The 26,386-nt window shown below is 57.8% G+C and overlaps 1 protein-coding gene across 3 annotated transcripts in view; it reads left to right on the top strand.

The window, feature by feature from the left end:
* The window catches only part of Itpr3 (inositol 1,4,5-trisphosphate receptor type 3), a 63,047-nt gene extending 37,116 nt beyond the window's left edge, over positions 1 to 25,931 (top strand). For 2 of the 3 annotated variants that reach the window (XM_077109670.1, XM_077109672.1), the window contains 42 exons: positions 283 to 402; positions 718 to 900; positions 2,036 to 2,287; positions 2,373 to 2,517; positions 2,873 to 3,014; positions 3,228 to 3,427; positions 4,456 to 4,585; positions 5,040 to 5,097; positions 6,205 to 6,370; positions 7,270 to 7,434; positions 7,516 to 7,590; positions 7,998 to 8,123; positions 8,930 to 9,052; positions 9,132 to 9,332; positions 10,052 to 10,303; positions 10,427 to 10,552; positions 10,644 to 10,769; positions 11,506 to 11,626; positions 12,062 to 12,252; positions 12,698 to 12,846; positions 12,978 to 13,086; positions 13,196 to 13,286; positions 13,398 to 13,567; positions 14,569 to 14,743; positions 14,865 to 15,049; positions 15,267 to 15,467; positions 15,618 to 15,728; positions 16,157 to 16,252; positions 16,336 to 16,437; positions 16,516 to 16,602; positions 17,337 to 17,447; positions 17,524 to 17,716; positions 17,935 to 18,060; positions 18,505 to 18,677; positions 19,322 to 19,486; positions 20,158 to 20,350; positions 20,841 to 20,954; positions 21,030 to 21,157; positions 22,110 to 22,275; positions 22,916 to 23,076; positions 24,415 to 24,576; positions 25,096 to 25,931. In XM_077109670.1, the coding sequence (XP_076965785.1) occupies positions 283 to 402; positions 718 to 900; positions 2,036 to 2,287; positions 2,373 to 2,517; positions 2,873 to 3,014; positions 3,228 to 3,427; positions 4,456 to 4,585; positions 5,040 to 5,097; positions 6,205 to 6,370; positions 7,270 to 7,434; positions 7,516 to 7,590; positions 7,998 to 8,123; positions 8,930 to 9,052; positions 9,132 to 9,332; positions 10,052 to 10,303; positions 10,427 to 10,552; positions 10,644 to 10,769; positions 11,506 to 11,626; positions 12,062 to 12,252; positions 12,698 to 12,846; positions 12,978 to 13,086; positions 13,196 to 13,286; positions 13,398 to 13,567; positions 14,569 to 14,743; positions 14,865 to 15,049; positions 15,267 to 15,467; positions 15,618 to 15,728; positions 16,157 to 16,252; positions 16,336 to 16,437; positions 16,516 to 16,602; positions 17,337 to 17,447; positions 17,524 to 17,716; positions 17,935 to 18,060; positions 18,505 to 18,677; positions 19,322 to 19,486; positions 20,158 to 20,350; positions 20,841 to 20,954; positions 21,030 to 21,157; positions 22,110 to 22,275; positions 22,916 to 23,076; positions 24,415 to 24,576; positions 25,096 to 25,164 (6,139 nt within the window). In that variant the 3' untranslated portion in view covers positions 25,165 to 25,931. The remainder of the gene's footprint in view (positions 1 to 282; positions 403 to 717; positions 901 to 2,035; positions 2,288 to 2,372; positions 2,518 to 2,872; positions 3,015 to 3,227; positions 3,428 to 4,455; positions 4,586 to 5,039; positions 5,098 to 6,204; positions 6,371 to 7,269; positions 7,435 to 7,515; positions 7,591 to 7,997; positions 8,124 to 8,929; positions 9,053 to 9,131; positions 9,333 to 10,051; positions 10,304 to 10,426; positions 10,553 to 10,643; positions 10,770 to 11,505; positions 11,627 to 12,061; positions 12,253 to 12,697; positions 12,847 to 12,977; positions 13,087 to 13,195; positions 13,287 to 13,397; positions 13,568 to 14,568; positions 14,744 to 14,864; positions 15,050 to 15,266; positions 15,468 to 15,617; positions 15,729 to 16,156; positions 16,253 to 16,335; positions 16,438 to 16,515; positions 16,603 to 17,336; positions 17,448 to 17,523; positions 17,717 to 17,934; positions 18,061 to 18,504; positions 18,678 to 19,321; positions 19,487 to 20,157; positions 20,351 to 20,840; positions 20,955 to 21,029; positions 21,158 to 22,109; positions 22,276 to 22,915; positions 23,077 to 24,414; positions 24,577 to 25,095) is intronic. The other variant, XM_077109671.1, reaches the window with a different exon arrangement.
* Positions 25,932 to 26,386: the final 455 nt, after the last annotated feature.

Raw genomic sequence — 26,386 nt, 5'->3', positions numbered from 1 at the left:
CACAGGAGGAGTGCCTCCTGGTGCAGCAGGAGGCCCCTACCTTCTCCGGTGACACCAGTGCCTATACTGAGCTAATGGTTAAACATTTTGAATATTGCCACTGCCTTTGTGCCTCCCCCTGCCCCTCTAGACCCCCATGTCATCTTCCCTCTGCCCCAGGGTGATGCTCATGGGCTGTGGTCTGCTGGCTCCAGAGAGGCTGCTGCTTCCAGCTGGGGAAGGGGAAAGTTTTCTCTCTGTGGCCACTAAGCCCCCTTCCTCGTCCTGCTGTCACCACCCCAGGTTCCTGGACTACCTCTCAGACCTGTGTGTGTCCAACCACATTGCTATCCCCGTCACCCAGGAGCTCATCTGTAAGTGCGTGCTGGACCCCAAGAACAGCGACATTCTCATCCAGACTGAGTGAGTGGCTGCGCTGCCCTGTCCACAGCCCTTGCAGCCCACCCAGCGGCCTTAGAGCTTGGGCCCCGCTGGGGTGCAGGCGAGAGCTGGCCCCTTGCTCTCTGTGGCTCTGCCACACCCAGCTCTGTGCCTGGCACTGTGGGAGGTGGAATTCGGGCACAGAGGCGAACGAGCCACGGTCCCTGCCCTCGAGGAGCTCACAGGCTGTGCTGGGCACGGAGGTGGCATGGGCGCCTGAGCTGGTACTCAGGAGAGAGAGCTCCGTGTGGCTCAGGAGCCCCGCTTGGCTCTGCAAGATGGTGTGTTGGTCTGCAGGCTCCGGCCGGTGAAGGAGATGGCCCAGTCGCACGAGTACCTGAGCATCGAGTACTCTGAGGAGGAAGTGTGGCTCACGTGGACCGACAAGAACAACGAGCACCATGAGAAGAGCGTGAGGCAGCTGGCGCAGGAGGCGCGGGCCGGCAATGCCCACGATGAGAATGTGCTCAGTTACTACAGGTGCTCTGGCCCTCTGCTCGTCCTGCACCCGTGGGCGATGGCTGCGGGAGGTGGTGGGGTTCTCCTGCCTCCACAGCAGTGCCCTCACTGCTCACTACCCTCACGCCCCTGCCCTGCACACAGCCTTCCTCCCAGGACAGTGACAGAAGGACCGCTGTCTTCTTGAATAGCCCTGGGTGGCCTCGAGGCCAGGCTTGGCACAGCGGCCAGGCTTCAGGGAAACCACATCTGTCTCCAAACATATGCACTTCATTATTATTATTTATAAAATTGTTTTTTGTAGTTGTAGATGGACAGCATGCCTTTATTTTATTTGTGCTGAGGATCAAACCCAGTGCCTCACGTGCATGCTAGGCAAGCGCTCTACCACCGAGCTACAGCCCCAGCCCATGTACTTCATTATTTTTTTAAAATATTTTTAGTTGTATCAATACCTTTCTTTTATTTTATTGTACCCAGTGCCTCACACATGCTAGGCAGTCGCTCTACCACTGAGCCACATCCCCAGCCCACACATGTGGACTTTAAGTCATGGTGCTGGTGGCCCTCTGAGTGGCTGTTTGCAGCCCAGGCACTGTTCTGAGCACTTCCCTGAGCACACATTTATGCCTCACAGCACAGGAAGTAGGTGCCGTCATTGCGCTCAGTGTACAGTGGGGAAATGAAAGAGCAGAGAGGTAAAGGAACTCTCCAGAGCTTACATAGCTGTTAAGTGGGGAGCCTCGGTTCACACCAGGCTGCTGCCTCCATGGGAGGAAGTGTGGTCTCTGAGGAGGATGCAGAGGCCATGACCTCACCCACTGCAGGGCAGAGCCAAGCCTCCTACAGTGCTGCCCTGATCTCTCCCCAGCTGGTTCCTCCCACCGCACTTCCTCACCCTCTCCAGCCTTCCCCTCATCTCTCAGCCACTCATTTCCTGTAAGCACCTCTCCTGGCTGAGCCAGAAAGTCTTTTTCCTCCTCAGCCAAGAAGGAATTGCAAATCCTCATCATCACAGATGGGGTTCCTTCCATCTTAAGTTGTGTCCTTTCTATACAGTGGCCAATGTCCCTTAGCCACTTTACGGAGTCCTCACCAAGCCCGAGTGCTAGCAGCCCCAGTCCCCGCTGTCCTCACCATCTTCCCTGTCCCGTAGGTACCAGCTGAAGCTCTTTGCTCGCATGTGCCTGGACCGGCAGTACCTGGCCATTGACGAAATCTCCCAGCAGCTGGGTGTGGACCTGATCTTCCTGTGCATGGCTGATGAGATGCTGCCCTTCGACCTGCGCGCCTCCTTCTGTCATCTGATGCTGCACGTGCACGTGGACCGCGACCCCCAGGAGCTGGTCACGCCTGTCAAGTTCGCTCGCCTCTGGACCGAGATCCCCACAGCCATCACCATCAAGGAGTGAGAGAGAGTGGCTGGGGCAGGCAAGGGCAGAGGCCGGGGTGGGCGGGTCAGGGATCCTGATGCCTCTGCCCTCCACCCCCAGCTATGATTCCAACCTCAACGCTTCCCGGGACGACAAGAAGAACAAGTTCGCCAGCACCATGGAGTTCGTGGAGGACTACCTCAACAATGTGGTCAGCGAGGCTGTGCCCTTTGCCAACGAGGAGAAGAACAAGCTGACCTATGAGGTGGGCTGGGGGCGCCCAGGGTTGGGGGTTACTGGGGCTCTGGCTTGCACCCTCACTGGGTCTCAGTCTGCACCCAGGGGTGGGTTGTAGAATCTTTGATCCCACTTTCCTCAGTGCCCCAGTAGATGGCTGGGACTCCCACAGCGGGAGCCTTCCGCTCTGATGCCTGGGGGAGGGCTGTCTCTTCCTGGTCCACTCACCTCAGCAGCTTAGGGTCTGCCTTTCCCAAGAACCCACCCTCCTGGGAACCCGACTCTCATTATAACCTTTTCCTGCCTTGGCCACACCCTCCATGAAACCACGCCTCTGCATGCATTAGCCCCGCCCACCCTCACTCAGCCACACCCCTTCACAGGTGGTCAGCCTGGCGCACAATCTCATCTACTTCGGCTTCTACAGCTTCAGCGAGCTGCTGAGGCTCACGCGCACCCTGCTCGGCATCATCGACTGTGTGCAGGGGCCCCCGGCCATGCTGCAGGCCTACGAGGACTCAGGCGGTGAGGCTTTGCCTGCGGGCCACCCGCTGCCCTTGGGTTCCTCAGCCCCCTCTGAGCGTGGAAAGTTCTCTCCAATCACCCTCAGCTGCCACCTGCTTCCTGTCTTTGTGAGGGGTGTCATAAACAGTGTGTGTGCTCTGCCTCTCCTGTCACATGGGGACCCTGCTGTGCACACCCTGTGACTTCCTCCTGGGCACCCTCTGTAACCCACAGGCAAGAATGTGCGGAGGTCCATCCAGGGCGTGGGACACATGATGTCCACCATGGTGCTGAGCCGGAAGCAGTCTGTCTTTGGCACTCCCAACCTGCCTGCTGGGGCCGGGGCCACTGAACCTCTGGACAGAAGCAAGTTTGAGGAGAATGAAGACATTGTGGTGATGGAGACCAAGCTGAAGATTCTGGAAATCCTGCAGGTGGCTGAGCCAAGACCATGGTGGGAGGTGTTGGGAATAGGGACAGATGCAGGGGAACCCTTTTGATCTCAGTATTTCATGCTGGAAGGTTCTACAGTGATTGCTGACTAGCCTGGTAGTCCTCAGGGCTAATCCCCTGGACCAGCAGCATCACCATCAGCAGGGGATGTTCCTAGGCCCCACTCCAGACCTACTGAATCAGGGTCACTGGAGGTGTGGCCATGTCTATTGTGACAAGCCCTTCCGGGGACTCCAATGGGAGTCTAGGTCAATCCTCCCATTTTATGGATGAGGAAAGTAAAGGGGAAGGCGACCTTCCCAAGGTCACAGGGATTTTTGGAGCAGAGGTAGAGGTGGGAGAGCCTGTTTCTCTGTGAGGTAGATATGGTCATGCCTGTTCTGGGTCTTGCCTGAGAATCCCTACCACCCCAGGGGAAGGGGCTTGTGGGTTTCTGAGTTGGGCTGAGGTCCTGAGGTCCCCAGAAGACAGGAGGGTAATGCAGTCATTGGCATGGGGGACCTATTCTGGCCAGGATCTGATTGGGGGAATCAGAGGAGGGGCTTCTGACTCATTCTGGAAGCTGGGGCTGTCTGTATTAGGGGTGTGGCCAGAGACTCTTCATCTTGGGGATAGAGTCCAGTCAGGTGAACCTTCAAATCTTGTCTTCGTGCCTCAGTTTCTCCTCTGCTTGGGAGCCCCAGGTCTGCTTGGCTGAGCGGGATGGGAGTGCAGGAGTCGGCCCTGGACCTGGGGAGCTTCATTCGCTTTCCCGTCAGTGTCCAGCCTGGCAGGAGGGCCTGGGTGGGCTGGTCGGGCACTCGCCTCGTGCTGGAGAGGCACCAACCGTCTCACATGCCTGTGCACTTGGGCAAGAGCATCCCTGAGAGAGGGATCTTGATTTTTTTGTTGTGACATCCGAGAAGCCCTGGAGTGCTAGAGGCCAGTCAGGGTCGCCCTCACCCCTCATGGAGCAGGCAGGCCTCCTGACCCCAGGCCGGCCCTCTCTCCATCCTCTGCCCGTCTCCAGTTCATCCTCAACGTGCGCCTGGATTACCGCATCTCCTACCTGCTGTCGGTCTTCAAGAAGGAGTTCGTGGAGGTATTTCCCATGCAGGACAGTGGCGCCGATGGCACAGCGCCAGCCTTCGACTCCACCAGTGCGTACCTGGCTTGTGCCCCACCTGCAGGCAGTGGCCCAGGGACACACGGGGTAGCGCAGTGGAATGGGGACACTGGGCAGCTTCCCTTCCCCGCCCTTTCCCAGCCTAAACAGGTGGTTCCTCTCCATTGTCCCATTTGATTGCCACAAGAGGGGAAGGGCAGGGATCCTTCCCTACTCCTAGGTGGGGAAACCGAGGGCTGTGGGGGGCAGGATTTGCCTAAAGTCACAGCCGATCGGACTGAGCCCGGTCAGATCCCAGTCTCCTCACTCCCTGGGCGACAAGCTGCTGTGGTCCTCCCCTGCGTGATTTCCAACCCCGGAACTGCACCTGTGCCTGGGAAGGGGCAGGCGGGGGGCTACCAGCTAGCCAGTGCAGCCAGGGGGTGATTCTGCTCCCCACCCCTGTGCCCTGTGCCCTGTGCCCCACCTGCTCCTCTTACTTCCCCCAGCTGCCAACATGAACCTGGACCGAATTGGGGAGCAGGCGGAGGCCATGTTTGGAGTAGGGTGAGGCCAGGGTTGAGTGTGGGGCTGGGTGGGAGTTGGGTGGGTGATGAGGACTCAGGCCTGATGCCTGCTCCTGGGGCAGTCAGGGTTTCTGGGGCTGAGTGCTGGCTGCTCCCTCTTCCTTTGCAGACCCTCACCAGTGTGCACCCTCTGACCCTCCCCTGCCTGCCCAGCCCCAGCCATGTAGGGACCACCTGGGTCTCAGTCATCCTGGTCATTCCCCTGCCTCCAATCAGGGCTGTTGTGCCTCTACTTGTGCATCAGGGATTGGGCCAGGTGACTGGCAAATGTCCTCCTGTCCCACAGCAGGGAGGGCCTCTGGGGGTTTTGCAACCTGCCCCACCCCCATGCTGGTGGTCTGGGATGGGCCCGGACACCAGGAGCTCCTGCCATTTGTGAGCCCTGCCCTCCTTGAGGTCTAGTGTAGCCCGCGGGCCCCTTCTCAGGACAGTGTTTTACATTCATAAAATAAAGCACATTAAATTACAAAGGAAACCTATGGCAATTGAGAAGCAGTTATCAAAATATTGAAGCAAACCAAGTTGAAGTGACAGTTATATATGGGCCTCTTTATTAACACATTAAATAGCACGCTGCGCCGGTGGGTGTAATTAGCGCCGTCACTTCGAAGCAGTGGCGAATGTAAACAATATTTCACAATTTCTGTTAACAACTCTGAGGTGATGTGAAAACATCTGTTGATTTTCATTGGTGACAAACTCACGAAATATGGCTAGTATTTCCTCATGGAAGGAAGTGTTCCATTTTGGTTAGAGATTGGTAAAAATAAAGATCATGTTTTCCCACTTCTGTTCCATCTAAGTCCTCTTGGGTGGGGTGGTGAGGTCTGTGGGTCCCATTAGAAGGGTTCCCTGCTTAATCCAGGGAGGGCCTGAGGGAGCCCAGGGGACACAGATCCCTCGAGGGCCTCAGGCGGGGGGGCTATTTGCACACGGGTGGGAAAAACATCAGTATCTTGAACAAATGTCATACTGGGTGCTGCTTCTGCTGAATGGGGGTAGAGAGCGTGCCTGTGCCAGGTCTGAGTCCCCTCGGGAGGCAGGTGTGTGCTAGCACACCGACACCCCGGCACCCTGGTGTCCGCAGGAAGACCAGCAGCATGCTGGAGGTGGACGATGAGGGTGGCCGCATGTTCCTGCGTGTGCTCATCCACCTGACCATGCACGACTACGCACCACTGGTCTCGGGAGCCCTCCAGCTGCTCTTCAAGCACTTCAGCCAGCGACAGGAGGCCATGCACACCTTCAAGCAGGTGACGGAGGATCCCCTGGCCCTGCCTGCACTGCGTCCTGGGCCTACCTGGGCAACTGGGGGTTCAGTGATTAAGGAGCTCACAGCTCAGGGGAACTTGGGGTGCACATTGGGTTTCCAGCCTTGCTGAGCTCCTTCAACACAAGGACCAAGTTGTGGCCACCTTTGTCCCTCCCGGCCTGGCTCAGTGCTGCCCCTTCTTATGCTGTGGGCAGCGCTTGACAGTGTGCAAATTCTATTGTGCACATCAGTGCTGAGTGTTCCGAACCCTGCCTGGCTCGCAGGCAGCCCTAGCCAAGTGCCTGGTGTTTGTGACTGACGTCACGGCCCCTTGACAGTTCCCCGTGAGATACCTGTGCCAGGTGGGGTTGGTGGTTGACAAGTGCTCACTTGACGTCTCATTATGTCCTGGAATTCTCATAGTAGCCTGACAGTATGGTACCACCGTCATTCCTTTTTTTGAGGGGGATGGAAATCGAGGCTCAGGGAGTCTTTCATCCTGGCCTCCTGGCCCAGAGTGAGAGGGGCAGGAGTTAGACGCAGGCACCTCCTCTTTCAGCCAGTGATCATTGATATGGATACACTTTGCCCTGCCTGTGGAAGGTCTGGTGAGCTAATGACAGGCCACAGTAATAGTGACATGAGTCAGAGCAGCTGAAGCCAGGTGACGTGGCAGTGCAGACAGAGTGCCCTTGGCTCCAGAGAAGGCTTCCTGGAGGTGGTGGGCTTGTGGCAGGATGGCAAATGGGAGTAGGATTTGGCTTGATGGAGAAGAACAGGTGGTGATGGGTGGCACTGGGAGAGGCATCACTAGGTGGGTGATACTAGGGAAGGCCCTGGGGTTCTCCAGGTGGACCTGGAGGTGCCCATCCACCAGCCAAGACCATCCCCCACCTTCAGGTGCAGCTGCTGATCTCGGCCCAGGACGTGGAGAACTACAAGGTGATCAAATCAGAGCTGGACCGGCTGCGGATGATGGTGGAGAAATCGGAGCTATGGGTGGACAAGAAGGGCAGTGGCAAGGGCGAGGAGGGGGAGGCAGGCACCGCCAAGGACAAGAAGGAGGTGAGCCTGGTGGCAGGAAGCTGGGGTGGGGAGCCCGGGAGAGCTGGGCCTGGCTGACCCCGATCCTCTCTGTGTCCCCAGCGGCCCACGGACGAGGAGGGCTTTCTGCATCCACCAGGGGAGAAGAGCAGTGAGAACTATCAGATCGTCAAGGGCGTGAGTGGCAGAGGGTCCCTGAGGATCTGGGCTCTGCAGACCTCTGTGCCCCGAGGCTTCGGCTGGTTGGCTCTTCCGCCTCCGCCCTCCTGGCCCTCCAGATAGATATCTTCCAGCTTTTCTGGCATGTTCAAAACAACCCTGCCAAGGTCCAGATGGAATTATTTTAAAGCCGAAGGAATTTAATGAAATTCCATTTCACAGTCATATTGTTCTATTTACTTTTATGGGTGGAATTGGTTTTTTTAGTGCTTCCCTGGCTTGTTGTGATGGACTGATTCAACAGCTGTGACCTCCTTCCCCCTTCCTGTCCTGGATGAGGCTGGGACTTGGTCATGGAGGGCTGGGCAGAGGGGTCCTGGGGAGGGGCAAAGGGCTTTGGGCCCACTCGTCTCCTCCTACCCCAGATCCTGGAGAGGCTGAACAAGATGTGTGGGGTCGGGGAGCAGATGAGGAAGAAGCAGCAGCGGCTCCTCAAGAACATGGATGCCCACAAGGTCATGCTGGACCTGCTGCAGATCCCCTATGACAAGGTGACCCTGACCTCCGACCTCTGGCTCCAGGGCGCAGCTCCATCCTGAACCCTGACCCAGTCCAAGTTGTGCACTGGTCCCCACTGCTGACCTAACTCAGCCTCACCCTGACCTTTGACTCTGTCCTGTGCCCCGACTTACCTTGACCCTGAGTCCACTCTTAGTATCCTCTCATCTTTGCCCTTCCGCCCCTCATCCTGATCCACCTTGACGTTGATTTGACCCAGCCTCATCCCACTTCATAATCTGACCCCGATTTCCTTCCCCTCTTCTAGGCTAACCCTGATTATCACAGTTCCATCTCAACCTTTGACCTTTAGCTCCTTAACTTCACTATATTGACCCTGGTTTGACCCATCCTCTCCTTGACCTGTGATATCAGCTCTGATCTTGTCCCAAACTCTGCTTTTGATTTCCTACCCCAGCATCATCTGGACATCTTCCCCTGATTTGTCTCCAGGCCCACTGGGCCCCTGACCCCAGTCTTAGCCTCATCCTGAGTTCTGACCGTCACCTTAGCTGCTGTTGATCTTAATAGGTTCCTAGCTCCATCCTGACTCTGAGTGTGACATCACCCAGCTCTTCTTGACCCTGACCGCTTTGCCCTCTCCCTGCCCTCCAACGGCACCTCCCCCTCTGCTCCTCAGCCCCTCACTCTTTTCCATCCTGGCCTCGAGGCCCAGCTCCCACTCTGGCCTCCTCGTGAGCCCCATCCCAAACCCTGACCACACCGTGCCTGTCCAGCTTGGGCCCAGGCTCCCTTGCTCCTTGGTGGGCCCAGCACCCTCTCCCCTTCCCACGCCCAGAGCGACACCAAGATGCTGGAGATCCTGCGCTACACACACCAGTTCCTGCAGAAGTTCTGCGCGGGGAACCCCGGCAACCAGGCCCTGCTGCACAAGAACCTGCACCTCTTCCTCACGCCGGGGGTGAGGGCACGGGGGGAGCACCAGGGCAGGTGGGGCATGGTGCCCAGACCCTTCCTGACCCCTGCGCATCCTGGCACAGCTCCTGGAGGCGGAGACCATGCAGCACATCTTCCTCAACAACTACCAGCTGTGCTCCGAGATCAGCGAGCCTGTGCTGCAGCACTTCGTGCACCTGCTGGCCACCCACGGGCGCCACGTGCAGTACCTGGACTTCCTGCATACCGTCATCAAGGCCGAGGGCAAGTACGTCAAGAAGTGCCAGGACATGATCATGACTGAGGTGAGGGCGGGTGAGGGGAGGTGCCGGGGAAATGGGGTGGCGGGCTGCAGAGTTAGGAGTCCGACAGGGTTGGGAGGCGCTGGAGAGAGAACTAAGGCTGCAGGTCTGGTAGAACTCAGGCGTTTGATGCACAGTGGGTACTCAACAAATACCTGCTCACTGAAGGCATGCAGCCTGCGGGGCTGAGTCTACATCTGGGACAGCCGTGGTCTCCGCCCTGGAGCATCTTGCAGTGTGGGACGGGGAAGAAGGGAGTCACTGCAGCAAGAGTAGAGACGTCAGAAATGAGGCTGGGGGGCTGGAAGTGTTTGCAGTGCTAACTGCTAATTGCCATTATTATTTCACATAATTGCTGCCACAGAGGGACACGTGTGTGCTCTGTGAGGGTTTTGATTACCTGCTGTGGGAGCCCAGGGGAGGGAGGGGTCAGCCCAGGGTGAGAGTAGAGGGGTGGTCTCTGAGACCAGCATGGGTGGGGCATCTTTCCCACAGTGGGGACGGGGGCTTTCTGGGTCCTGGTGAGTGTTTCTGATGACTGAGGGCCTGAGCTGTCAGAGCTTCCAGAATGCAGGCAGGGGAGGGTTTTCTTGGTGCTGGGCAAACGCTGGGTCTGGGTCCCTGAAAAACCGCTGGGTTTTCTCCCTGGAAAGCGCAGAGTGGGGAAGGGCCAGGGCCTGCTGGACTGAGGGGTCTGATGCCCGCCCACCTCCCACCTGCAGCTGACAAATGCAGGCGACGACGTGGTCGTGTTCTACAATGACAAGGCCTCACTGGCCCACCTGCTGGACATGATGAAGGCTGCCCGAGATGGCGTGGAGGACCACAGCCCCCTCATGTACCACATCTCCCTGGTGGACCTGCTGGCCGCCTGCGCCGAGGGCAAGAACGTCTACACTGAGATCAAGTGCACCTCCCTGCTGCCACTGGAGGATGTGGTGTCCGTGGTGACCCATGAGGACTGCATCACCGAGGTGGGGAGGAAGGGGGTGAGGTAGACAGCCACCACGAGGCCAGGGGTGGAGTGGGCATCGCATAAGTGGGAGGTCCTGGGCCCAGCCCCACTGGCTCCTGACCCTTGCCCACCCACTGCCCAGGTGAAGATGGCCTACGTGAACTTCGTGAACCACTGCTACGTGGACACGGAGGTGGAGATGAAGGAGATCTATACCAGCAACCACATCTGGACACTCTTTGAGAGCTTCACCCTGGACATGGCACGGGTGAGTGGGGGCTGGGGGGCCGGGGCAGCCTCCCACCAGGGAGTGAAGGGATCCCCGTGAGGACCGCTGGGACTCCTCTCTCCTCCTCCAGGTCTGCAGCAAGCGTGAAAAGCGCCTGGCAGACCCCACCCTGGAGAAGTACGTGCTGACCGTGGTGCTGGATACCATCAACGCCTTCTTCAGCTCCCCGTTCTCGGAGAACAGCACCTCGCTGCAGGTGAGCCTCTTAGCGCCAGGTGGGCGGGGCTGTCCTGGTGTAGGGAAGTGGGGATGAGAATGGAGGGTTTGGCGCACAGGCCTGTAATCCTCGTGACTCGTGAGGCTGAGGCAGGAGGATCCCAAGTTCAGTGCCAGCCTCAGCAACTTAGTGAGGCCTTAAGCAACTCAGGGAGACCCTGTTTCCAAATAAAATATAAAATATGGCTGGGGATGTGGCTCAGTGGTTAAGTGCCCTTGGGTTCAATCCCCAGTACCAAAAAAAAAGAAGAAAGAAAAAGAAAGTGTACCTTCTAACAACCTTTGGCTTTTGAACTATGTAAATACATCATTTTTCCCCTTTAATTAACTTATTTAAGAATTTTTTTGGGGGGGGGCTGGGGATATAGTTCAGTGGTACAGTGCTTGCCTAACATGTGCAAAGCCCTGAGTGCTTGCCTAACATGTCCTCAGCACCGCCAAAAAAGAAGTTAGTAAAAATTAGTAAAAAAAAAAAAAAAGGTACAAAAGAGTAAGTGATATGACTGTGAGCCCAGATTTGGACCTTATGGAGTAACTCAGCTGCTGTGTACGTTAGCCAGAACATTTAGGGATTGGGGTTTGGGGATTGGGGATGATTCTGTTGGATACAGATGTAGGTGGTGGCTAATGAAGGCTTGGTCCTTGGACCTTGGCCACTGGGCTGGGGCCTTCCCAGGGGAGGGTGGCTGAGCAAGGGATCGTGTGGCCTCTTGTAGACACACCAGACAATCGTGGTGCAGCTGCTGCAGTCCACCACACGGCTGCTTGAGTGCCCATGGCTGCAGCAGCAACACAAAGGCTCCGTGGAGGCCTGCATCCGAACCCTCGCCATGGTGGGTGAGTATGCCAGGCGCGGGCCAGCTCCAGGCCACTGTTCCCTCCTTTCACCACAGGGGCACCTGCCTTACAGCACTTCACCCTAACCTCTCCCATCACCTACTCCCAGGTGATTCTGTAAGTCCTTCTGGGTGTCTACCTGGCATCCCAGCAATTAAGAGAAGCTGTTTTCTCCTTGAGGCAGCTCCCCAGAGGAACAGCACAGTGACATTCCCCAACTCAAGTTCTGTGTGTGCGCATGTGCAAATGATCTCAGGCAGAGGGAGCCAGTCTGTGGTTAGGAATAGGTGGAGAAGAGGCAGTAGTGGGCAGAATCAGAGACACTCAGGTGGGAGCCAGGGCGGGATCCTCGCACCTTGGTCTGGTTTGTCCTGTCCCACCATGTGGCAGCTCCTGGCAGTCCGAGCCTGGCCTCCAGCCCCTCCCCTCCCCCAGCTAAGGGCCGGGCCATCTTGCTGCCCATGGACCTGGATGCCCACATCAGCTCCCTGCTCAGCAGCGGAGCCAGCTGTGCCGCCGCCGCCCAGCGGAACGCCTCCAACTACAAGTCAGCCACGCGGACCTTCCCCCGGGTCACCCCCACCGCCAACCAGTGGGACTACAAGAACATCATCGAGAAGCTGCAGGTGGGAGTGGGTGCCTGGCCTCCTATGAAGGGCCGCACCCTGTGGCCAGGGACTGAGGTGTCAGCAGAGCCCAGAGGCGAGTGGGTGGGGCTGAAGCTCCTGGAGGGTCGGGACCACCTCTCAACAGCACCTTTCTGTGTGTCCATGGTTCTCTCTTCTTGTCTGTGGAGGGAGCACTGGGAGTGGGGTGGGGGGCGGCTATTGTCTCCACATGGAGGGAGACTGAGGCTCAGAGAGGGCAAGGAGTTGATTCAAGGCCACACAGAACTAGAAGGAGATAAGTCGGGTCTTGGGGATCTCAGCCAGGCGCTCAGGGAGTCTGGGGGTGCAGGGGCCTCCGACAGGCACAGGCCCGTCTGCAGGGCTGTTTGGTGTTTAGGTGGGGGAGTGGTGGTCAGGCCCTGACCCTCTCTTGAGCCATGGTGACCCTGCCTGGCTCTTCCAGGACATCATCACGGCCCTGGAAGAGAGGCTGAAGCCGCTGGTGCAGGCAGAGCTGTCTGTGCTGGTCGACGTCCTGCACTGGCCCGAGCTGCTCTTCCTGGAGGGCAGCGAGGCCTATCAGCGCTGTGAGAGCGGGGGCTTCCTGTCCAAGTGAGTGGGACTCTGGGACACCGTGGCATGGTGGCCTGGGCCAGGGGAGGGTCTGGTGGGTACCGGATGGGTCCTGATTGGGGATGTGGCCGGATGGAGGGAGGCCCCCTGAGCCGCCCTCACTGGTCCAGGCTGATCCAGCACACGAAGGACCTCATGGAGCCCGAGGAGAAGCTGTGCATCAAGGTGCTGCGGACCCTGCAGCAGATGCTGCTCAAGAAGAGCAAGTACGGGGACCGGGTAAGTGCTGGGCTGGGGCGCACCAGGGGAGCTGGACACCGGCAGGCCAGGCCCAGGGTGCAGGGGTGCAGGAGGACCCTCGGGCAACCTCACTCCCATCCTCCCCCAGGGCAACCAGCTACGCAAGATGCTGCTACAAAACTACCTCCAGAACCGGAAGTCCAACTCTCGCGGGGACCTTCCGGACCCCATGGGCACTGGTCAGTGCTGCCTTCTCCTCCTGTATCTCTGGGTGGCCTGTTCTCCCAGTCCTGGGCCCTTCCCCCACACCCCCTGCCCACCAGCTTTCCCTCAAGTGAGTCCCCACCCAGGTCTGGACCAAGACTGGTCAGCAATCGCTGCCACCCAGTGCCGGCTGGACAAGGAGGGGGCCACCAAGCTGGTGTGTGACCTCATCACCAGCACCAAGAATGAGAAGATCTTCCAGGAGAGCATTGGTCTGGCCATCCGCCTGCTGGATGGGGGCAACACCGAGATCCAGGTGTGCAGTGGGCGGGGACCGCACCTCTACCTCCTCTGGGTGGCACGTGCTGTGGGGGAGGCGGGTCACTGAGGCTTGAGGGCTTGGCTGCAGGACTGGGTGCTGGTGGCCACCCAGGATGTCTCCACCTCCCCCATGTGCACCCCTTTCTCCCTGAACCAGGCCTGAGCACTCTCCTTACTGCCCACCCCCATGGTGTCCCCGCATCCTGGCCTCTCAGCCTCTCCTAGGCCTCCTTGCCTCCCTCCTCTCCCACAGCCTCCAGGTCTGGCTCCTCCACAGGCCCTCCCCACTTAGCTTCACTATCCAAACATTCACCATTTGATAAATCACTGGTGAGCGCCATCTGTGTGCCTGGCAGTGGTCTAGAACCGAGGGTTTATCAGCAAAGAGACAAAATCTGCATTCTCTTGGTGCTCGTGTCCTAGAGAGGACACGGGTGATGAGTTAACTGCATGCAGGATGGAGGGCATGGCTCAGGTCAGGGGCTCTGGGGTGCAGGCATGGGGTTGTGTTAAAGGGAGTGGCAGGCCAGGCCCCAGAGGGCACGGGAATGGGGACCTGAGGTGAGCCTGGGAATACCTGGGGAGACTCTGGGTGAAGGGGCACCTGTGCAAGGGTGGAAGAGGAGGAGGAGGGTTGGGCCATTACATGGGGAGGCCATGACTTCTCTTAGGAACCTCTGCTAGATTTCAAGCACAGCAGGAACTTTGCTTAGACTTCAAAGGGGAGCCCTCTGGCTGGCTGGTGTGGGGGGTGGGAAATGCAGGAGCCACAGGCACTGCAGGGGCTGAGGAGGGGGTGTAGGCCTCCAGCAGAGCAGCTGGCCCTTCCCTGTCCCCCTCTGATGCCCCTACCTGCTCTGCGGGCCTCAGTCCCAGGGCAGGAGCGTCTCTGCTTCCCCCGCTTCAGTGTGCTGGAACTGGGCCTGGCTCTCAGTGGCCCTCTGAAAGCCAGGCCCAGTGCTGAGGCTGCTCCCCTTCTTCACTGTCCACCTCCAGAAGTCCTTCTACAACCTGATGACAAGCGACAAGAAATCAGAGCGCTTCTTTAAGGTCCTGCATGACCGCATGAAGCGGGCCCAGCAGGAGACCAAATCCACAGTAGCCGTCAACATGAATGACCTGGGCAGCCAGTCCCGTGAGGACCGTGAGCCGACAGACCCCACTGCCAAAGGTCAGGGGTGCAAAGCAGGGGCACAGGGTGCATGGTGGCGGGGGGCTCAGGCAAGGGACAGAGGTGAGGGTGAGGGGTTGGCAGCTCCCAGAGGCCCAGCCCCACCTGGTCTCCCCCGCAGGCCGCGTGGCCTCCTTCTCCATGCCTGGCTCCTCGTACCGCTATTCCCTGGGCCCCAGCCTGGGCCGGGGACATGAGGCGGGTGAGCGCGTGCAGAGCAGCGAGATGGGCCTGTCTGTGCTCATCATGCAGCCCATCCTGCGCTTTCTGCAGCTGCTGTGCGAGAACCACAACCGCGACCTGCAGGTGAGCACCTGACCTGCACCTGCCCCGGCCCTCTGTCCAGCCAGCCCTTGGGCCTTGCCTGCTCCCTGGCCGTGCCCTATGGCTGGTGCCCATCGTCTGGCTGGCCACCCTGCTCTGTGCTGGCGATTCCCCTGCCCCTGCGGCACACGGGACCATGGTCCTCAGATGGGCCTCCCCCAGCAGCTGGAGCCCCGCCGTACCCATCTGTGTTCTGCAGAATTTCCTGCGCTGTCAGAACAACAAGACCAACTACAACCTGGTGTGTGAGACGCTGCAGTTCCTGGACATCATGTGTGGCAGCACCACTGGGGGCCTGGGGCTGCTGGGGCTCTACATCAATGAGGACAATGTGGGCCTTGTCATCCAGACCTTGGAGACCCTCACTGAGTACTGCCAGGGCCCCTGCCACGAGAACCAAGTGAGCTGCCTGGCCGGGTGGGCGGCAGTTGGGGTGGCAGGTGAACATGTAGGTGGGCGGAGCCGGTGGGGTAGGGAAAGAGGCTGAGGCCGCTGAAGCCACCACAGTTCCTAGGGGTCTGGACCCTGTGTCTCCCACTGCTTCCTTTAGACCTGCATCGTAACTCACGAGTCCAATGGCATAGACATCATCACAGCACTGATTCTCAATGACATCAGCCCCCTGTGCAAGTACCGGATGGATCTGGTGCTGCAACTCAAGGTGAGGCCCGTGGCAGGCTCACGTGAGCATGCCCAGGAGGATGCCTGTGCACACGTGCGTGTGTGGCTTGGTGTTGAGTGTGATAGTGGAGTGGAGTGGGGGCATTGTGTGTGTGTGTGAGCGTGTCATGATGTGCACACACATGCCTATAATATGTGCACGTTTACATTCCTCAAGAGTACACGTGAGCAAACACGCTGGGTTCACACTTAAGAGGCAAGTGCATTCTTGGTTCACCCAAGGACTTCCTATGTGCCGGCTGTTTGGGGGTTGGTGTGCATTTTTCACAGGGTGGGGTGAGCATAGGCCTGGGTGGGGGATTGGAAGGGCATGGCACATTTGGGGACTGGCTAGTGTGAGGAAAGGTTGTTGGGGGTGTGGAGGGTGCTCTCAGACTGGGGCCTGCTTCCCTGGCCTTTCCCACCCAGGACAATGCGTCCAAGCTGCTCCTGGCTCTGATGGAGAGCCGTCATGACAGTGAAAATGCCGAGCGCATCCTCATCAGCCTGCGGCCCCAGGAGCTGGTGAGGGGGACAGGTGGGATGACAGCCCTGGGCAGGGTGTGCTGGGCAGGAGGAGGGCCTTCAAGCAGGCCCTGCCCCTCCAGGTGGACGTCATCAAGAAGGCCTACCTGCAGGAAGAGGAGCGGGAGAATTCGGAGGTGAGCCCACGTGAAGTGGGCCACAACATCTACATCCTGGCCCTACAGGTACTGACCCCACCTGGCCCCACCCCTGCGGCCATGCCCCCATAGACCTTGCCAATAATCACGCTGCCCTCTGCTTAGCTTTCCAGGCACAACAAACAGCTGCAGCACCTGCTGAGACCTGTGAGGCGCATCCAAGAGGAGGAGGCTGAGGGCATCTCTTCAATGGTGGGTGTACTGGGAAAGTAGGGGTGGGTGGGGCTTAGACCTAGGAACTGGGACTCAGGCCTAGCAGGTTGGCCTGGCAGGAGATTGGATGGCATCTATCTAGGGGCCTGGTTGGGATGAGGGCAGAGGTGGGAATTTGGGAAGAGCAAAATATGGGGCCTGGAACCAAGAGGAGAGGCTTGGTACTAGGGAGGAGCTTGGAGCTGAGTTGGGCTACAACTTGGGGTCAAGGCTTGGGATGGGAGTTGGCCAGATAAAACCTGGATTTAAAAGTAGAAGCAAGCTGACACCATGGAGCACCAGTGTAATCCAGAGACTTGGAAGGCTGAGGCAGGAGGATTGCAAGATCAAGGCCAGCCTCAGAAATTTATAAATAAAAAACAGAAATGTCTGGAGATGTAGCTCAGTGGAATAGCACCCCTGGGTTCAATCCCAGAGCTGGAAAAAAAAAATGTGCACGCAATACCAGGGTGGATCTGGGGTGGGTCTGGTCACACCTGGACATGACGGAAGGTGCCCATTGTCCTATAGGAGTCTCTGGCTGTGGTTCTTTTACCTCTAGATGCTCTGAGCTGGATCCTAGTTGGGAAGGCCTGGTCTGGGCTGCTGCAGGGGCAGGGGGCATTCCTTGGGGTTTAGTTGGAACTGGGACTCAGGCCTAGCAGATTGGGGTTGGTGCCAGGCCTGGCTGTGGGAGCTGTGGGGCCTGACCAGGGCATCCTCCCTGACCTCAGCTCAGCCTCAACAACAAGCAGCTGTCACAGATGCTCAAGTCCTCAGCGCCTGCTCAGGAGGAGGAGGAGGACCCCCTGGCCTATTATGAGAACCATACCTCACAGATTGAGGTGAGCCCAGAGGGCACTGGGGCTGGGCTGAGGGAGGGCCTCACCCAGGTGTGACTCGAGGCTTGTGTGCACCCAGATCGTGAGACAGGACCGCAGCATGGAGCAGATCGTGTTCCCAGTGCCCGGCATCTGCCAGTTCCTGACGGAGGAGACCAAGCATCGGCTCTTCACCACCACTGAGCAGGACGAGCAGGGCAGCAAAGTGAGCGACTTCTTTGACCAGTCCTCCTTCCTGCACAACGAGATGGAGTGGCAGCGCAAGCTCCGCAGTAAGGACCTGGTGGGGCAGAGCAGGGCAGGCGGCCCCCGCGTCCTTTGCTGAGGCTCCCTAGGCCCCCCTGGCACCCCACCCCCACCTTGGAGAGGGGCTCTTCCAATCACAGCTCTCTCTGGAGTGGGGCCTGGAGCTTGGAGGGCCCCACGTGGAGCGGGGTGGGCAGGTGTCAGTGAGAGATCCCCTTCCACCAACGTGCCGCACCCTCCCCAGGCATGCCGCTGATCTACTGGTTCTCCCGCCGCATGACCCTGTGGGGCAGCATCTCCTTCAACCTGGCGGTGTTCATCAACATCATCATCGCCTTCTTCTACCCTTATGTGGAGGGGGCATCCACAGGTGAGGACCAGGGGTCAGTCAGCAGGGCCTGGGAGTCCACCGTGGCCCTCCTCGGGCTAAGCCAGAGCCTCAGGGCCAGCCAGGCTCTGAGGGGACCAGGTGCAGATGGGGAAGAAACGCCCTGCACTACCCTCTGGGCTCGTGGGCCATCCTGGGGAGTCAGGTGTGGCCAGAGGGACAGGCAGCATCTTTGGTCTCCTGGGAGGTGGCACATGGACATGCAGGCATACACACAACCATGTGAGCCAGAAGCCTGATGTGGAGGCTGCAGCTGGATAGGGCACCTCCCCTGGGCCCAGAGATGCAGGAGTAAAGGAGGCTAAAACCAGGCAATGGGAACTTAAAAGGAAAGGCTTTCAGAACCGGGAGAGTCTTGGGTTCCTGAGACCTGCGTCGGGCTGGGTGGGCATGCGCGAGCCCTGTTCACCCCTGCTGCGCCCCCAGGTGTGCTGGGTTCCCCGCTCATCTCGCTGCTCTTCTGGATCCTCATCTGCTTCTCCATCGCGGCTCTGTTCACCAAGCGCTACAGCGTCCGTCCCCTGATTGTGGCGCTCATCCTGCGCTCCATCTACTACCTGGGCATTGGGCCCACGCTCAACATCCTGGGTGCCCTCAATGTGAGTGCCCGAGGGGGCCCCTTCCTGAGTCAGACCCGGGGCTGGCCTACTGTTCCCAGGCCTGCTCTGCTCCACACCCCTTCTCTGTTGGAGTCCCAGGCTCATTGCAGACTAGCGGTTGGGTCCATTCTGTACCTTTTCTCTCTCCCTCAGCAGCTGGGGGAATCTGGTACTCAGAGACAGACAGGCAGACAGGAAGCACTTTGGAGCAGTGGCTTCAGGGCTGTCATGCATTGTGCTGGCTCTGCACAGCCCAAAGCCACTGCTCACAGGTAGCCATCAAAATTTATATATTATGACAATTTCCTGACATAAATAAATAAAGTGTCTTAAGCAAGGCACTAACCCAGTCCCTGTAAAGGCCAGGGAGATCTTCTCTGTCCCTTTCCTCCTTTACTTGAACCTCAGTTTCTTCCTGGAGCTGGAGCACCCAGGGGTTTGTCTTCTGCTCTGAGTCCCAGGATCCCATGCATTTTTGGAAACAGTTCCATTAATGCCACGCCTCCCATGCTGAGCAGGGTCAGCTCCCGTTCACCACGCTGGAGGCCCAGCCTTTGATTTGGGCATGGGGTGAGCTGGAGGCAGGAGTAGAGAGTTCAGGTAGGTGGTGGGCACTGATCTTAGTCTCCTTCACTTGTCCCCAGCTGACCAACAAGATCGTGTTTGTGGTGAGCTTCGTGGGCAACCGTGGCACCTTCATCCGGGGTTATAAGGCCATGGTCATGGACATGGAGTTCCTCTACCACGTGGGCTACATCCTGACTAGTGTCCTTGGCCTCTTCGCCCATGAGCTCTTCTATAGCATCCTGGTGAGCCTGCTGGGTGGGAGGGGGCTGAACAGGGGTGGGGAGCAGTTGAGGGGCTTCTCATGAGCTGCTAGGGCGTCCCCAGCACTCATGTCTCTGTCAGCCATTTTGCTTCTGGGCTGGGAGGATTTTCAGAGTCTTCTGCACCCGACTCCAGCCTGGCCCCCATCTGCCCCCGCTCTCCCGGACAAGGAGGGTCAAGCCTGGACTTGGGAGCCAGACCAGGGTCTGCATGCCAGCTTGGCTGCTCCTAGTGTGTAACTTTGGATAAGTTTCTTATCTGCCCATGGCTCAGTTTCCCTATCTGTAAAATGGAGGTGACAGCCTCTACTTTCTAGAATTACTGTGAGAATGCACGAAAACAAATTAATCCTTGAAAAGCACTTAGAGTATTTCCTAGTGCATGGCGAATGTATTTTGTGTGGCTGTCCTTCTCCCTCTCTGGCTGGCATCTGCCTGCCTATGCCACCTTCTCACTGTCCTTGGGCCACTATACTTTCATGGTCTTAGGACTCCAGGTTCCTTCCAGAAGCCTCCCCCTGACAAGGCCATCAGCTCAGTTACTCCTGCCTGAGCCCAGGCCCCACTGGCAGAGCCGGTGGGAAATCATCCAGAGCCCAGGCAGCCCTTGGGGGTCTGGCAAGGTCCCCAGGGAGATTCTCCCTGCCCTGCAGCTCTTTGACCTCATCTACCGAGAGGAGACGCTGTTCAACGTCATCAAGAGTGTGACCCGTAATGGCCGCTCCATCCTGCTGACTGCCCTGCTGGCCCTCATCCTTGTCTACCTCTTCTCCATTGTGGGCTTCCTCTTCCTCAAGGATGACTTCATCCTCGAGGTGGACCGGCTGCCAGGCAACCACTCCAGAGGTCTCAGGGGCTTCCTCTGAGGGCAGGGATGTGTGAAGGGACTGGGCCATCCAGGGCAGGACAGACCTGAGGTGCTTATGCCCACCAGGCTCCCTGCCTTTTCCTGCTGATGGATTCTGGGAAGGTCTAGCTCACACCAGTCAGCCTCCCAACTGGTCTAGCTCACACCAATCTGATCGATGGAGGGGAGGAATGCCTTGGGAGGCACTTGGTTGAGTGCTAAAGCCCCTTATGACCTGTCATTTGTGTTAGGCCTGTATGCAAGGGCTCCCTGTGTGCCAGGCTCAGGGGTACAGAGATGCCTCCCTGCCCTTAGTGAACAGCCCAGTGGGGGCAGAGGCATGAGGACCCTGCAGCGTGGCCAGACACAGTAGGGAGCACACAGAAACAAGGGAGGTCTTCTGGAGGAAGTAATGCTGGGGACAGACCCAAGGGGCTGATAAGGCTGGGCATTTGGACTTCCTTATGACGTTGTCCTTATCCCCTATAGCCAGTCCCCTAGGGATGCCACATGGAGCGGCTGCATTTATGGGCACGTGTCATGCAGACCAGGTGGACTGTGTCTCTGGGGTGGCAATGGCTGAGGCCCTCAAAGGTGAGGGAGGTATGTTTGTGGGAGTCTGGGTGGGGACTGGGCAGAGGCAGGTGGCCTGGGTCTGAGCATGCTCTCCACTCACAGAGGATGAGGAGCTGGATAGCACAGAGCGGGCCTGTGACACTCTGCTGATGTGTATTGTCACTGTCATGAACCACGGGCTACGCAATGGTGGTGGCGTGGGTGACATTCTCCGCAAGCCCTCCAAAGATGTGAGTACCCTCTGTCCCACTCCCGAATCCATGAGGCCCAAACCCTGTCCAGATCAGCATCTGTGAAGAGTCCTGCCTTTGGGTCACAGCCAGTCAGCAGCCCGGTTCTGCTGGGACCACCAGTGGTGGCTGCCCCCCAACCCCGCCCAGTTCTGTGCCAGTTTCTCTGCTTTCTGTGGCCGCCAATTCCAGCTAAGCTGTTCCTGAGCTGTCCAGTTCCCACCTCTGCCCCGCCCCCAGCTCACTGTAGATGCCACAAGGAAAGACCTTGGCAAACAAACTTCGCCCCAGGGCTAGGGAAGGTGTGAGTCAGGCTGTGGCCTCTGCTGGGCACACTGCAGGCCGGCAGCAGGGTGGGGGCGGGCGGGGACACAGGGAAGCTGAGTCGGCTTCATCAGGAGGCCTCATGATTTGGCTCAGGCAGTCAGCCCTGAATGCAGTCCACCCCCAGCTGCTTGGGAGTGAGAAGCTACCTCCCAGCCAGAAAGAGCTTTCTAGAATGTGTGAGGCCAGGCATCCTGAGGGTGGGGCAGAGAAGTGCAGAGCTGATATTTTTCTTTTTTGCAGTGCTGGGGATGGAACCCAGGGCCCTGCACATGCTAGGCAAGCACTTTATCACTGAGCCCCAGCCCCAGCTCTGCAGAGCTGCTTCTTCCCCTCACTAAAAGTTAGGGGCAGAAACAAGCCTAGACCTGCAGCCCCCGCTCCCTATGCCAGCCTCCTTCTGCAGGGCTCCCTCCTGCTGTCCTGTCTGGGCCCGCTCTTCCCAACTCCAAACTCAGGGCTTCTACTTGCAGTTCTCACTCCACAGAGCGGGGTGGGGGTCCACTGCCATCCGTCCAGCCTCTGGGAGCCAGAGACCTTCATTTTCCCTGTCGGTCCCCCACTACCACAGCCCTGACCTGGTGAACTTGGGGACTACTGCCCCAGCCTCGCTGTCTCGCCTCTGCAGGAGTCTCTCTTCCCAGCCCGAGTGGTGTACGACCTCCTGTTTTTCTTCATTGTCATCATCATCGTGCTGAACCTCATCTTTGGGGTGATCATTGACACATTTGCTGACCTGCGCAGCGAGAAACAGAAGAAGGAAGAGATTCTCAAGACCACATGCTTCATCTGTGGTGAGGCCTGCTTCCTGCTGCGGTGTTGCGCAGCTGGTGGCCCAGGGGCTAGGTTGTCTTCTGAGGCTGCTGGCAGCCTCAGTTCTACCCCTCCTGTAGCCACTGGAGAGCTTGTCATGAGCGGATGGCCTGAGGCTGCCTGCTAATCCTGAAACTGAGAGCTGGCCTTGTCTGCATTAGGAGTGATAGAAAGGAATGAAAAGGGGCCCCAGGAGCCATTACTTTAAACCTTAGTTAACAGATGAGGAACCTGAAGCCATCAGTGACCTTGATCTTCTGATTTCAGTCCAGTGCTTTTCCCCTCACCAGCCACCTGAGACTGAGGGGCAGAACACCTACAGGACACATCCCTTACCCAGCTATTTCTGCTTCCCCTGGGCTCAGGGATTCTGGCATTGGCTCCGAATCTCCAGCGGCCACTGCTGGAGGGCTGCAGCTGGGCAGGGGAGGATCTCCATGGATAAGTGGCTGGTGCTTTAAATAGAGTGACCTAAATAGTCCAGAGTGGGCTGCTGGAAGTGTTTATCGAAAGAACTAATGTCCCCACTGCCTTGAGAGGCCCTGTCCCCTCCACAAGGTGGCCCCACCATGGCTCTTGGAGGATGATGGCTTCATTCTCACTCTCTGCACCCTCCCTCAGGTCTGGAGAGGGACAAGTTTGACAATAAGACAGTGTCCTTTGAGGAGCACATCAAGCTGGAGCACAACATGTGGAACTACCTGTACTTCATCGTGCTGGTCCGTGTGAAGAACAGGACGGACTACACGGGCCCTGAGAGCTACGTGGCCCAGATGATCAAGGTGAGAAGAAAGGCTGTGTGGGGCCGAAGGGTCTCTGCCCCAGGGCTCCAAGCCAGGCTTTCTAGAGTCAAAATGGCTGTGCACCAGAGGCCTTCCTGGCCACGCACGGCTTCCCATGGCCCCCAGGCCCTGGAGAGGAGTGGCCACATCTGATTGCACTGTGCTGGGAGGCCTGGAGGGTGACAGCTGTAGACACTTGTTGGAAGGCTAGCAGGGAGCAAGGAGCAGCTGGAGCCAGCTCTTGGCTGCACAGAGCCCTGCCAGCTGCCCACTGCTGTAAGGGACCTTCTCGCTCTCTGGTGTCAGGAGAAAGCACTCCACGGCAAACCTGTCCACCCAAACAAGGACAAGTGTTGCCCTAGGCCTGGGGTTTGGTGATACTGAGCAGCTGTGGGAGTGGGAAGACTTCCTGGGGCTGCTGCTTTGTGGGTCACTCTGAGGGGGACTTTTTTCTTTTTTTTATGGATGGTCCTGGAGGCTGAACCCAGAGGTGCTCTATCACTAAGCTTCATCCCCAGCCCTTTTTTTCTTTTTTTGAGATAGTATTTTGCTAAGTTGCCCAGGCTGGCCTCAAATTTGTGATTCTGCTTCAGCCAGCGGGAGTTGCTGGGATTATGAGTGGGCCTTTTCTAGCTTGGCAAGAGGGAGGGCAGCTTCCTTGGCCCCAGGTCACGAAGGAGTAGGGGAAAAGCTCAAAATAGCAGGCTTAGAGGAATCCAGTATTGTTCAATTTCCACAGTCATGGGGGAGTGCAGACAGCGGCGATGGGAGTTCTATTTGTCTCTTGCGTCCATGGTTTGAAGGGGGCTTGGAGTACAGGTTTATCTGTTAGGCTGAGAATTCACCGCTCGCAACAAGAGCCAGAAAACTGGCTTGCTCCCCTCCCCCCCTTTCTCCTGTCCTGGAAATGTGGCTTTGCCTGGCATGTGTCTGATGCCAGCCCTCCTCAGCAGAGCCATTTGCTCCCTCAGTTGGCCATTTGTCTGACTCGAGTCTTCCTGGGGCCTGGGGTGTGTATGTCAGGAAGGCAGGAAGGAGATTCGGGCTCTGGGTGCAGAGGCCTTTGCTGTACCCTCGGGTAACAGATGGCACTGGTATCAGCAAAGGACTCAGACTGTCAACAGGCTAATGGAAGGCCGACTGTCATGGTGGCAGAGGTTCACTGCTGGCTCCCTCTGGCTGGGAAGGACGGAGGTCAATTCATATTTTCCCGTGACACATCCCTGGCAAACAATTTGTCCAGGGTGTGGCAAAAGCCTCCTGTGGAAACACTGTTTTCCTAGGCAAGGCCTCGGCACTAGGCTCAAGCCTGCTCACCCCACTGGTGGTCTCTTCCAGAACAAGAACTTGGACTGGTTCCCACGGATGCGGGCCATGTCCTTGGTGAGCAACGAAGGCGAGGGGGAGCAGAATGAGATCCGGATTCTCCAGGACAAGCTCACCTCCACCATGAAACTGGTGTCCCACCTCACAGCCCAGCTCAATGAGCTCAAGGAGCAGGTGTGTATCTGCCCTGCCCTGCCCAGCTCTGGGGTCTGATGGAAGCCCAGCCATAAAGTGGGTGGGGAGCAAAGTGTCGCAGCGCCTCCCCAACTTGGGATGTGAAGGTAGATCCCAAATATTCCTTTGTGAATTGGCTTGGGGTCACCCCTGCCCCACGCCCCTGGAAGACAAAGCCAAGTGGAAGCTTGGGGCCCTTCCTCCTCCTCCAGCAGCCAGTTCCTCCCAGGGTCAGCTGGTGAGGGGGTCTGAAGCACCTTAGATGTCCCCTCGCCCAGAGCTTCCTCCTCTGCACCTGGCAGTGACTGCACGATAAGGCAACGCCTCCTCCAGTGTGGGGTGGTCTCCCAGCTGCACCAAATCAGGGGGTTGTGACACACTAATTGAGAATGAGGGTTTGAAAGCTGACATCTGTGCAGCACCCTGAGCGGCCCTGGCCTGTCACCAGTGTTGAACAGCAGCTGGGCCCACAGTGGGAGGGGGGCTGGGCGGCCTGACCAGGCATCTGTTTAACCCCAGATGACAGAGCAGCGGAAACGCAGGCAGCGCCTGGGCTTCGTGGATGTCCAGAACTGTATGAGCCGCTGAGGAGAGCCGTGGAAGCCCCAACAGGGGATCTTTGTCACTGGAGACTGTGACTGGGAACAACACTGCCCCTTCCCTTGGGTCAGGTGCCTGATGGGCCCATCAGCCTCTCAAGGCGAGGTGCCCACCCAGCCTCCTGCTCCTTCTCCGCCAGTTGCCCCCTCTCTCGCCCAGGCTTTGACCAGCAGGAGGGGAGCCTAGAGCTGACAGTCCTGCCTAGAGCCCATAAGAGACTCGGAAATTCACCGGGACTCAGTTTACCTTAATGCCTTAGGGGAAGTCCTTGAGACCTCTGTTCCTCAAAGCAATAACTGACATTCCTTTGTAGTCCTCTTTGCGGGTTAGCAGTGGGGTCACCTCTTTATCTCCAAGCACTACATTTTGGTTGCTGCCTGCCTGTGCGGGCGGTGGTGGCAATGCTGTTCCTAGCAATTTTAGGGCTTTGTTATTTAACTTATTCCAGGTGTGTGTCCAGCCCAAGTGGCTGCACGGCTCCCCCTGTGCCTTGATTTGCTGGGACAGTGTGCAGACCTCACAACCCTGTCTGGGCAGCCTGATGACTCAAGGATGGACGGCCTTCCTCCTGGGCCTCACCCTGAGCTTCCTGGGGAAGTTGTGTGCAGGGGACAAGGTCGGACCTGTGTGAGAGTGGCTGTTTTTTGACTGCTTGTTTTTTCTCCTTTTGGTGTAATGTTTTACAAAGCCTTTATCCCAAGAACTAATATGTTAATTTCCTTAAATAAATTAATAGAAATCTAGTCCATTGAAAAGGATGTGTTTGTTGTACTCACTTGGGGACTATGGGGATTAACTGGCAGAGGACAGGAACATGATCTGTTCTCTTGGACTTCTAGGAGATGCTCTGAGCGACATCTGTGATTTCTAAAAGGGCTCCCCGGACAAAACTATATTTCTGGTTTCCACTGGGATTCTTTGTAACTTACTCTGTGTATTTCAAAACACCCCAAGGTCTCTAGGAGCCCAGTCCTGTTTTGTACCTAGAGGGGTGTTACTCCCTGCCTCGCCCCTCCTCTCAGCAGTGGGAATGGGAATGTCTACTAGTACAAGCCAAGATACCCTGGGGTAGTATAGCCTTCTGTCCATAGCCTGCAGGGCCTCTTCCTGTGGCCTTCCACGGAACCTGTCCTATACTGAATCACAACCTGAGGCTCCACCTGGCCATGGCGTGTCGAGACTTTGCTGTCCCTTATGATGACTGAGTATG

Source organism: Callospermophilus lateralis, chromosome 6, assembly GCF_048772815.1.
Source record: "Callospermophilus lateralis isolate mCalLat2 chromosome 6, mCalLat2.hap1, whole genome shotgun sequence".
NCBI classification, from domain to species: domain Eukaryota; kingdom Metazoa; phylum Chordata; class Mammalia; order Rodentia; family Sciuridae; genus Callospermophilus; species Callospermophilus lateralis.
This window is presented reverse-complemented; position numbering and strand designations above follow the sequence as displayed.